This window comes from Lepisma saccharinum, chromosome 7 (assembly GCF_977018435.1).
Source record: "Lepisma saccharinum chromosome 7, izLepSacc3.1, whole genome shotgun sequence".
NCBI lineage: Eukaryota > Metazoa > Arthropoda > Insecta > Zygentoma > Lepismatidae > Lepisma > Lepisma saccharinum.
In genome coordinates, this window is record NC_139235.1 from 74,897,103 (window position 1) to 74,910,287 (window position 13,185).

The 13,185-nt window shown below is 38.9% G+C and overlaps 1 protein-coding gene across 3 annotated transcripts in view; it reads right to left on the reverse strand.

Annotated features, from left to right (window-relative positions):
- LOC145989923 (vacuolar protein sorting-associated protein 18 homolog) overlaps nt 1-13,185 on the reverse strand; it is a 123,109-nt gene that overhangs the window by 34,532 nt on the left and 75,392 nt on the right. For all 3 annotated transcript variants that reach the window (XM_083125439.1, XM_083125440.1, XM_083125438.1), the window contains one exon: nt 2,888-3,058. In XM_083125439.1, the coding sequence (XP_082981565.1) occupies nt 2,888-3,058 (171 nt within the window). The remainder of the gene's footprint in view (nt 1-2,887; nt 3,059-13,185) is intronic.

Consider the following 13,185-nt stretch of genomic DNA (forward strand, 5'->3'; position numbering starts at 1 on the left):
CCAAATCAGGACTGTACGGCAGATGATCCATAAATTCAATTTTTTGACTGTTCATAAACTCGGTTGTTAGACGAGATGTGTGACAGCTGGCATTGTCTTGATGAAGAATGATCCGACGGCGTTTGTTTGTTTTCCGTATTTGACCAAAGACCTCTGGCAAACAAATTGTTGTGTACCATTCAGAGTTGACCGTTCTACGTTCCTCTAAAGGCACAGTTGCCACATGACCAGTTTTCCCGAAAAAACAGGCGACCATTTGTTTCGATGTGCTTCGAGCGCGAACAACTTTTTTTGGATTGGGTTCATCTTGAAACACCCATACAGTCGACTGCTGTTTACGTTCCGGCTCATATGCATATATCCATGATTCGTCACCTGTTACAATCTTATATACGTCTTTTGAAGCACCACGATTGTATTTATTGAGCATTTGTTTGCTCAAATTGACGCGAGCATCTTTTTGAGTTTTTGTCAAATTGTGTGGGATCCAACGAGAACATACCTTTCTCACAGCTAAATGATCATGTAATATTTTATATATGCTGGTGGAACTAATAACGCCTATTATGCAAATGTATCCCTGTTAAAATCAAAACTTCTGAAACGAAATACAAAGATGAAAATATATCTTACTATGATAAGACCAGTGGTAACATATGCTGCTGAAACCTGGACCCTAACACAGAAAGATAGAAACAAACTAAGTATAGTTGAGAGACAAATTTTAAGGAAGATCTTTGGCCCGGTACAGATAGAACATGATATATGGAGAATAAGAAATAATGTGGAATTAGAAAAATTAATCAATGGTGCAGACATTATACGATATATTAAAAGTCAAAGAATTAAATGGTTAGGCCACATACAAAGAATGGATAACATGAGAACTATAAAACGTATACTAGAATGGAGACCTATGGGAAGGCGACCAATTGGAAGACCTAGGATGAGATGGATTGAAGATGTATGCGAAGATTTAAAGATTCTCAAAGTTAGAAATTGGAAAGAAATGGCAAAGAAGAGGAAAGATTGGAACGACTTGTCTGAGAAAGCTAAAACCCACAAAGGGTTGTGATGCTAATGGAAGAAGAAGGTGGAACTAATGCCTATGGTTGCCTGGTTGCCTCAATCTCACAGTATGTCACATGACGATCTTGCAGTATTAGGTTTTGCACAGCATCAATGTTTTCTTGAACAACTGATTTTGGACAACCTTCGCGAATCTCGTCGGTGAGCGAATGGCGGCCACGATTAAATTCGTTATACCAGCATTTCACAGTGGCAAAGGATGGGGCTTCATCGCCAAATGTGGAAGTAAGTTGATCGATGCACTCTTGTCTTGATAATCCACATCGAAAATCGTAAGAAATCATCGCACGAAAATGTTCACGAGTTAATTCCATTTTATTGTTGTCGCGCAATCTCCAAGGCAACATAAACAACACAAATGAAGCTATTGACAAAACATTTGAAGTATGTTATGGTCAATAATGCCAGACGATTCCGTGCAAACGTCAAATCGGGCCTAACTTCAATCAGTGTTGCCAAGACTCAAAATATAAATAGTGGCCCTCGTACTTTACTAGTTCAATAGCTCTCTTTTGTGTATGGATCCGAGTTTCCCTAGAATATAAATATACTGTTTCTAAATTATGTCTAAATGTTACTCCTAGGTACTTAGAACTGGAAGGCAATAGTACAGTTTACTAACTGGTAACATACAAATTTGCATAGCTAAAAGAACCCCCCCCCCCCCCCCCAAGGAAATCATAAATATGGCACCGAGTGGACATCCCCCCAAAAGCAAAAAGCTTAATTGGCCCACTGCCTAGAAGCCAAGTATTCTGTGCATGCACACAACTAAAAGTGTTAATTTATAAAACTTCAAACTCTGTGTATGATTTCATAGATTTCACAAATACTGCAAAACATTCTTCAATAATTTACCATGGGCAGAAAGCAAAAAATAAAAACAGGGAATTCTTTAAAATATTACCAAATTAAATAATTAAACCTAAGAAGATTCTCTGACATATGCATATTGATGTTTTGTACAGCCACGGACATTTCTGGGTTGTAGTGATTCCATTGAAAGCAAATGGTATCAATTTTATGCTGTGCAACACAAATGTATTTTTTATACGTGGTTTGTAAATAAATTAGTGGCAACACTGTCAGGAAAAGGTGATAACACCATGCATGTACTATCAGGCAGTGAGGAATGTCAGTTTGGGCCCATGTCGATGTGTGGAGTGCCAAAAGTGGTCGAAACAGCGAGTGCTGTGGTGTATGTACGACGTTGAAATGAACACCATTTTCTGTACTGCTCTAAAACATGCTTGCAAAGGTAGAACATTGATTGTGGATGAAAATCCAAGTTGCCTGTGGAAAAAATGCACAACAATATCAGCAAGACTTGCATGAAGCCTGTGGCAACAATACCTAGCCGTATCTGATGGTTGCATAATGAGTAAGTGCATTTCTTGAGGAGGTTGTGATGCGTCCATGAGAACAACATCAACATGAGGAAAATTGCATCATGCTGGGTTCCCGATATTGTCACCATTGTGCAACCATCAGGTAAGGCTAGTCAGTATTGCTTCAGACTTCATGCAAGTTTTGCTGACATTGTCATGCATTTTTGCCACAATCAAACCTGGATTTTGTTCTACCTTTGTAAACATGTTTTAGAGCAGTACAGAAAATGGTGTTCATTTCAACCTCCTACATACACAACAGCACTCGCTGCACCAACCACTTTTGACATTTATAACATTCTGGTTGGCTTTGTTTGTACTAAAATTTAACATTAGTGCACACCACAAAGAAGGAAAAGACACTACATAAAGTGCAATTAATGTTACATGAAACAATTGCATCAAATTACCTGATTCTTCTTCAAAAACTGATCAAACTCTGCCTGAAGCTCTGCATACTCCTCCGTCTTCTCCTTGCCAGAGTCTCTTAGAGAACCAAGCTGGTTCAGAAAGAGCTCAATCACCCAAATGACTATCATTGTGTGCTGGGTTTGATCATCAGACCGTAAGCTTTCCAATTTCTGAGGAAGGAAGAAAAAAAACAAGTGCTGTACACATTACCAAATTTCCAGCTTGAAATTTGAACTACTTATTTTCCAAAGCTTTTTTGTCACTTTTGAGTACCTGCAGTCAGTGGGGGTTATGACCCCTTCTTTGGTTTTGCATTAAAAAAAGAACGTCAAAGGCAGGAAAAGATGGCAAAATGAAGGCTGACTACTTAAAAAAAGTATGCGTAACCCCTCCTTCGAAAATCCTGGGCACACCACTGCCTGCAGCAATAAGATTTCACATTGAAGTGAACCATGACATGTTGCCCGGCTTCCAAATGACACATCACTTGAAAAAACGAACCATAAGAAACAAACACAACCTCTCACACTGAATTACACATGCACAGTGAATGGTTTATTCCAAAGACATAAACTATAGGGGCTACCCACTGAAAGGAAGTGTGTTCGCGCAGATGCCATAGTTTTAGCATGAAAACTTTCAGTTAGTAGGCCCACAACATGCAGCTAGAGTTGACACTGTAGGGTCACATAGGAAAGAAAGGAAAGGGTGTGTGGCGGTATGATGTAAAATGCGATCAGGGCTAAATAATCATTCACACATTAATTTCCTCGAGATCTAGGGTGCTGAAATTATTGGAAGCTGACAAACAGCAGTAGGCTCTGCCTGCAGTAATCATTACGGGTGTGTGGAATCCTGAAAAGTCTATACTGGTACGTGAGAAAAAAAAATGCCATTCTGACTTCGGTAAATGATTTCCCATTTTGGGAACTCAAAACAGTTGAGAAATTCCAAATGGTAGTGTTTAAAAAATGGCTATTCTCGATGTTTTGTGTGTCACTTATAGTGTCTGAAATTTATCGAAATTAGCAGTTTCATTCCATAAATACAAAAACAGTCACTTCAGGTGAAAATAGTGTGTAGAATTAAGGATTCTTGTAGTGTTAGGACATTTTTAATAATCCAGTATTAAAAATTGCCTGATTTAGTCTGGAAATAACATATTTTTTTCTTTGTCCCAAATGTCAGGATTTAAAAAAAATCCAATCCTCATTTAAAACATAATTCTAAACATCCAAAGATTTATATGCTGTAAGTGCCAGTCTTGTATAGACACCAGCACTTTCAATTAAATATGTATAAATATGGCCACATGCCCGGCAGGTAGTAAACAGGTGTTATTCTGGAATGATCCTGCATTACTTCTTAGTTGCTCATCCAATAGATCTGGAAAACAGCTACTTTGTCAGGTTACCTTTTCCTCGTCATTAAGTACTTTTATGTGATGCACTTTATCTGACACACAAAAATAGAAGAGAAGCCACAAGTATGCGTTTCAACTGCCCACCAGCGGTAACATTTAGACAATCAATTGTCCCATTCGATTTACTTTTGTTTACTTGTCAACTTGCATTCAAACATTTTGAACCACTATTTTGAGAGGAATGGAACAACGATATATATAGTTTTTTTCCCTTTACTTCCATTTGTGCAATTATCAACTGGTATTGGATGGCTAAATCATGAGTAGACTGCCGAGCATGTTTGTCTACAAAGTAGTTACCGTAAAGGAGTGTGGATAAAAATCATTTTTTGATGATTTTTTTTATTTAAATCGATTTCTATTTTTTTTAAAAACCACACTTAAAATTGTTTGTATTGTTTTGGGCACCATACATAAAGATATATGTTTCTTATAGAAAAGCTTTTTCTAACAAATGGCCCTGTAAAATATTTGAAAAGTTTGTTTAAAGCAAATAAAAATTACATGTAAATGTTTTTTTTTCTGTCTCTGATACTGCACATAGTATGGAAATGTTTGTTGAAGGTGTTAATAAAGCTACAATAAATTTCAGTAACTTTTCTTTCAGTGAAAATAAAACATTCTGGATGCACTTTATAATTGTAACTTAAAATATTATTTTATAGTCTTTGTAGCTGATTTTTTTTTGTGATAGGTTTGTAAAATATCAGTTTAATCAGAATATAATGATAATGACACTATTTACAGTTTAACATGATTAGTATTTTGTATATTATTCAACAGAAAATGTTTGCTATTTTTTGCATTGAATTTAAATCAAGAAAAATATAAGTGTTTTTGCAGTTTACATTTCCTTTCATATGAGCTTCACACTATCAGTACAGATATTTTGTTTCCTTTCTTAGAGCCTAATAAGCACCATCAAATGATTACAATATTAATGTACTTTCACGAAAAGTGATTCTGATGTGTTCATACACCTTATGTACATCATTCTATAAATTATTTATTTAAAGTGATTTTTTTAAAAAATCACATTGATTTAAATCAACCCACTTTGCTGTAAAATAATGTGAAGCCAGGGGTTTGGCGCGAGGAATCTCCAGCTGCTAACACTTGGCAAAAATCAGTTTCTCAAAAATGATGACAGCACCAAACTTACATGCATTATTTTCGCAATAATAATAATAATAATCCATGGCGCGACAGCCCTTGAAGGGCCTTGGCCTATCTCCCGACTGCCAATCTTCCTCCACAATCCTACCTAGAGGTGTGGAGTTCTTCGACCGGTAATGGGGTGACATGGGGTCAGAACGTCGAACCCCCAGCCATTATAGGAGATTTTAGAGACCGGATTACGCTACTCACTCGTAGCTCCCCAATTTCCTCACGATGATGGGTTGCCATCGGCCCTATACAGAGGCTGAAAATTCCCAGAGACTGAACCTGGGATCGAACCTATGCCGTCTCGCAGCCGTTGTCCAAAGCAAGGTGCCTTAGACCGCACAGTCACGCACACAATTAGCATTATAATAATGGCTACATTGTTAAGTTGGGATGTCAGGTTTAGGGCTGTTAGCAAGCCATTTTCGCAGCTGGATGTGTTTCTCACTCAACCAATAAAGCCACAGGTCCTAGATTCTTACTTTATCATTTATTTCATCAATTCATCCACGTCCTAAGATAGTGAGGTAGAATAACCAAGGGACAAACACAGAGAATTATACAGGCTGAGAGTCCATACCCCACAGCCTTGTTAGCATGCAATTTGCAATGGAAAAGAGGTTGACATCAGGGTGCCTACACAGTTATCCCTTACACCCCAAATTTAGAATTTATATGGATACTCTTATTAATCCAGTTTATACATTTAAAATTCTTTGTTGTGTAGGATTAATCTAAATTCTGCTCTGTCTGCATAAACATTCTCAAAAATTGCACAAAATGGTCAAAATTATGTAAAAAACAAACAATAAATACAAATTAACTCAATCTGTATTTTTGCTATTTAGCGTCACTCTTCTACCACTTGCGGCTAATTACAATGATGAGTGATGATTAAATTAAATTGATGAAGGCCTATGGTGGAGTGGTTAGTACAGCATACAATATGATGTCAGGGGTTCTCATCAGTATCACACATGATGTAATCAAATTATTTCCCTTTCTACAGGTAATTCTGAGTGACTTCATGGCAATCTTATGCTTATGCTGCTAAGAAATGCTATTCAACCAATCCATGAAACACCAAATCTTTCACCCACCCATAGACATTTGTGAAAGAACTGACGATTGCAACACTTTTTGAAGAAAATGAACTTAAATAGATCACAGCATAAAATTTGTTATTTCCAAATAAGCAACCTGGACAAAAAATTAGTCACCCGGTTACGAATGCACAGTCGTCCCTTTATGTCAATATAGATGGTGTTGCATGGGTACCACGTGGTCACATGACCCCTCACCGCAGACGTATGACCCTGGCAGTGACGTGGGTCGCATGAGTGTGCCAGCCAGTTGTGAGTAAATAGTGCGCCAAGATGGGTCAAAGCAAGAATGGCAAAAATGGGGTGATTGTGTTTGGGCATGCTCATGGGCACACAGTGAATGAAGTTGTCTGATTCATTGGTACATTAATGTGGACTGTCCAATGTCTACAAGGAATGGTGTAACAAAAGTGGGCACGAAACATGGCATCAGAACTGTGGTCGCAAACAGATCCTAACCCAGAGGGACCAGAGATGAGTGCCATGCCTTCTCAGTGGAAATCAGTTTCAAACCAGACAGGAATTGCTGCTATCCGTAAATGCAGGTCAATCCCCACCATTTTCTGAACAAACAGTGCATTCAATGAACATTTGGGAGTCGAGTACGATGCAAGAGGCCACTGCTCACAGCAGCACGTCTTCAATGGGCTCAAGAACACAGACACTGGACTGCAGAGGGTGTTTTCATACCATGACTTGGCCCCACTCATTTAGGTGTCTGTGACCATGAACCAGTATGTGTGTCTGGACATTCTCATTGACCAGGTGTTGCCATTTATCAAACATGCTGATACCGTCAACACTCCCATCTTCCAAGATGACAACTGCCATGCACACAGGGCTCAATGTGTGTACCAGTGGTGTAAATTAGGGATGGCCAAACGGATCCGGATCCGAAAAATCCGGATCTGGATCCAGATCCGGGTCTGAAAGTTTCGGATCTGGATCCGGATCCGGGTCTGAAAGTTTCGGATCTGGATCTGGATCCGAGAGTTTCGTATCTCAATCCCATTATAATATTACCACACCTTAAAAGGTATTATGATCTTCGATTACAAAGAAATTTTTCGTTAGTCCTACAAGATTTTTTTTCAAGTGTTGTTCCAAAAATACTTTGCTACGCATCGGCTAACACACTTGTGCACACATGTCAGAGGTGATTTTGTAATTGCCATTGAAACGAATATGTATTCATTCGAATGTATTGGAAATGAAAACACACATAAATGTGAGACATTCCATTCCAGGATGAAACCTTTAACACAAATAACAAGATAGAAATGTTATACAAATATTATACAATTGTTCTACAGTTACAGTTTTACAAATTAAAATAAAACATTATAATATATGCAGTGTTAAATAATTACGAAGTGTAAGACTAACAAGGGAGGTTATCTAAGTGTCCCCTTCCGATTTCCATGAAACTTGGCAGTATAGTGGGGCCCAAAGGAAGAATTACGTGTTTTTTTTTAGCTAAAAAACTGTTTTAGGGGGCAAAACCCCCTCAAATGTCAAGATGAGGACAAATTGAAGTGAGGATCTGACCCCTGTGTCCCCCTCCGATTTCCATGATACTTCGCAGGTGTGTGTATAAACGGGCCCAAATGAAGAAATACGTGTTTTTTTTTTGTTTCAGCTAAAAAACGGTTTTAGGGGGCAAAACCCCCTCAAATGTCAAGATGAGGACAAATTGAAGTGAGGATCTGACCCCTGTGTCCCTCCGATTTCCATAAAACTTGGCAGGTGTATAGTGGGGCCCAATGGAAGAAATACGTGTTTTTTTTGTTTCAGCTAAAAAACGATTTTAGCGGGGACAAAACCCCCTCAAATTTCAAGATGAGGACAAATTGAAGTGAGGATCGGACCCCTGTGTCCCCCTCCAATTTCCATGATACTTGGCAGGTGTGTGTATAAACGGGCCCAAATGAAGAAATACGTGTTTTTTTTTTTTGTTTCGGCTAAAAAACTGTTTTAGGGGGCAACCCTCAAATGTCAATATGAGGACAAATTTAAGTGGGTATTTGACTTATGTGTCCCCCTCCGATTTCCATGAAACTTGGCAGGTGTATAGTGGGGCCCAAAGGAAGAAATTTTTGTTTCAGCTAAAAAACGGTTTTACAGGGCGAAACCCACTCAATTGTCAAGATGAGGACATATTGAAGTGGGGATTTGACCCCTGTGTCCCCCTCCGATTTCCATGAAACTTGGCAGGTGTGTGTATAAATGGACCCAAATGAAAAAATACGTGTTTTTTTTTGTTTCGGCAAAAAATTTGTTCTAGGGGGCAACCTCATCTCAAATGTCAAGATAAGGACAAATTGAAGTGGGGATCTGACCCCTGTGTTCCCTCCGATTTCCATGAAACGTGGCAGGTGTATAGAGGGGCCCAAAGGAAGAATTACGCGTATTTTTGTTTCAGCTAAAAACTGTTTTAAAGGGCAAAATCCACTCAAATGTCAAGATGAGGACAAATTGAAGTAAGGATCTGACCCCTGTGTCCCCCTCCGATTTTCATGAAACATCGCAGGTGTATAGAGGGGCCCAAAGGAAGAAATACAAGTTTTTTTTGTTTGTTTCGACTAAAAAACTGTTTTTGGGGGCAAAACCCGCCTCAAATGTCAAAATGAGGACAAATTGACGTGAGGATCATCTGACCCCTGTGTCCCCCTCCGATTCTCATGAAATTTGACAGGTGTATAGAGAGGCCCTATGCCCCCTGTTTCTTCCTATGCCATATTTACGTGGTTTCGGGGTCAGATCCCATCTTCAGTTTCTCCTCATCTTGACATTTGAGGGGGAGGGCCTCTATACACCTGCCAAGTTTCATGGAAATCGGAGGGGAAGACTTAGACCTCCCTTGTAAGTGTATTAATTAATTACAAATCGCGCACGCGCACATACACACTATATATATATATATATGTATATTAGCAGGTAACAATATGTTATAAGCACATTCTTACTTTCCAAAGAAGCGCATGTGGGATGGCAAACGGATCCGGATCCGAAAATTCAGGATCCGGATCCAAAAGTACCGGATCCGGATCTGAAAATTCCGGATCCGAAAAATTTTAGGATCCGGAACCAACCGGATCCGGATCTGGCCATCCCTAGTGTAAATAACACCTCCGCAAACCCCACAGTGCAGGGGGAGGGGGGCCCAGTAAAAGTGATAAATTAAGAAAGACCCATAGTTCACAAAAATTTTCCTTTCAGCATTAAAATATATTTTCAACCAAACATATATTTTTATGACTACAACTGCAAACGGAAAATGATAATCATTAGAATATTAGAAGTAAACCTTCTTCATTAGCTGAATAGTACGTCATAGATTACATTGCCGAAGACAACAGTCAAGAAAATGAGCTATTCTACCGTGCTTTATATATTCTAGTAAATCAAGAAAAAAATAGATTTCAGAGTATGAAACAAAAGCATCACCTTTTTAAGCCCCACCGCCCTAACGAAACACACCGATAGTCAGTTAGTGGAATCTGCTACTAATTTCTGGGAGAAGTATGTATCTTGCACTATAGCTACAGAAATTTTTTGTTTTTGGAATGTGGTGTCAACAGTGGCATAGCATGGGCATTTCGGGTGGGAACGCCAAGTCCAAAGGAAGGGTCAGCCCTTTTTTGCTTAATAATTTACTTATGGAATTAGTCGCCACAGGTATTGTTTGCCTGAAGTCAGCTGGGTTTTCAAAAAAACATCATCCATGCATGTTTTAGCTAGAAAATTAGATGCGTCACTATGCCACAAATGTTTTGAACTCTGGTGTTTTATACTTTTCGGTATGACGCAAGTCATTAGAAAACCTACCTGAATCACAAGTGCCTCTGAACAACAGTAGACGTCATCGTTGTGGGCGATCCAACTACTGATTGATTTGGTTTATTTTACTTCGCTTTTCTACCACTTTTGGTTAACCGCGAATATGAATATGGGTGATGATATTTATGAAGTTGATGAAGGGACACTCATAAAGAACACCCGTGCTAATGCCGAGATTCGAACCAGGGACCTCTGTCGTCTTGGCACGCTGTGTAAAACACTCTGACATGGAGGTGGGAGGATGATCCAACTATCGTACACTCTACTGACATAACAGTGCCGATTAGTAATTCAGTATTGCATCTTGGAATGGTGATAAACATTTTAAAATAATTTTGTCCACAGACCATTCAAAGTTAAGAGTTTTCAAATGAATGCTAAACATTTCCACTGACACAATATTAAGCAGTTAGATACTAACGAAAAAATAATAATAATAAAAAAATAATAGTTTTGCAGGTTAAGTGGTAGAGCACGCACAGGCTGAACTTCTACCACGAGGACTTCACTAACTTATTTGACAAAAACTGTGTTGATCTTTTAGTTTTTAATACACATCGCTGTTCGTGCAATAAATTATTAACAAATGGTATATTTGAGTTTGGTAAAGTTACGTCAGTTAATATTGGGTTTTGTAGCATCACATAGCACGAGTGGCATGAGCGAAGAACTGGGTAGAAATTCTGCCGCTGTCGTCTGCTTCAGAAAGCAGGAAGGGTCACATGAACCAATCACGTAGCCCTCTGCTCCATACGCTGACGTACGAGAGAGCATTTGAGTGAGTGCTGTAGAGATCCAAGCCTATCCAAGCTTTCCCTCCAGAAAGACAGCAAGGAATATAGAGTTCTTTACACCGAACCTGCCCGGTGTCCAGGCAGGAAAGGCATTGAATGCTAGAACGAGTGTTGTTAGTGGAGCGTTGCAAGCGGATCGCGAAAAATAGCGATTATATTGCCATGAAGGTTAAACATACATGAAATTAGTCAAGATTTACGTATTTTTGAAATTTTAAATCAGGGAACGCCGGGCATATGAGCATACTATAATGCTACGCCACTGAGTGTCAACTGAAATCAAAAGAAGAATCATGTCGAACATCTGCAAACTTGGTTCCATCAAAAAATGCCGAGGACTGGACTAATGGGCATTTAACAATATCTTAATTCTTGTAGTAACAGTGAATTTTCATAGAATAGTTACAATATATAATCTTTTACAGTTTGTCTGTTGTCATATTTGTATATACCTAATATAAATATATGCTTGAATTAATATTTTAGAAAAGGGAGCTTTGCTGGGATTACAGGATCTCCTGCTGAGCAAATGGATACACCTCGATGTGGCATCCCTGCAACACCTAGTGGAGTCACTTCCTCACCTAATCCAGGCCAGAGGCAGTGTGGCCCGATATTAGGTTATTTCTCGAAGGGGTGACTATTTTTTTCCTCAGGGTTCTTACTATACACAGTAATATTTTCTATGTGTAATTTGGAAACTTTTACATGTATGTGATTACACTTGTGGCGACTAGATAATAGTCAATTAAAAAATCTACCCGCCACGGCTTCATTCTCCATTATGGTGAAAGTGAAGTATTGTAAGTCATCATAAAGCACGTAGAAATTGATTATGTAATGTTTGCCTTCCAGTTGTAAAAATCGCCAGCAGAGTGCCGATTGGGAAGTTACATAAACTGGTCGGAAGGGAGAGCTAGACGATTCTTCCATATTTTCTGACCAGTTTGCGTTTGAGGGGGGCATTTTTTTTGTTCGATAAAAACAGATAAAAACCATCTTTTCATCAGATGGTGAACATTTTCCATACAGTGGCCTCTTTCACAGGTAATCAGTGGGTTGCAGCTATAAGAGTTTTGTAGTTGTTTTTATATATATATATATATATATATATATATATATACTCCCTCTGTCCCATAATTATTGTCCGGTACACCTTTGTTTGTTGTCCCATAATAATTGTCCGTAATTCAAACTGTGACATTGGTGTATACAGAAGAAGAAAATGAAACACAGGAATGAGTCATACAACTTTATTACTCAAGTTTCAGTACAAATTGGCCGATCAAGTATCCAAAAGAACCTAAATTAAAAGTAATCAATCCAGGATCAATACAAAGTAACCAAGAAGTTCTACAAAATAAAACATCAAGACGAAAGTGATTGTTGGTCCAGGAAGGTTGTCATCCCATCAACGAGCTAGATCTAGTGCTGCAGTGCTGCTGTCAGCCAGAAACATGATGTTGGGAATAAAAGATTTGCTTTTACATGTTCACTGCGGGTCTGGTTCGTTGGGCAGCAAGTACAATTTCTAACCGTCCTTCATCAGGTAGAACGATTTTTCATCCACATGAACCGTCTCCATCATCATGTTGAACTTCGGATTTCCGCTTTCAGGACAAGCGACTGTGGTAGGATCCAGCATTGACAAGGCAAATTTTAGACGTTCCGTCTTGTTGCTATCAGTCAATAATGGCTTCAGCGCATTCGTATGAACTCTGATCTTTCCTGCTTTCACACGCCTGTGTAGGGTACTCTTAGCAACAGCAACATTTAGCGCCACTGCCATTGAACGAATATTCTGCCGCTTTCACAGCGGTAGGTGCTGTAGTCGTTGTAGGGAGAGTTAATTTTTTTTTTTGGTCCGACTTTGCCTTTCATCCGAGATGCAACCGCAGCACAAATGGCCCCATCTTTCAACGACTGCCGCCCCTGTTGCCAAATGTGACGTACTGTTCTCGTACTTACATGAA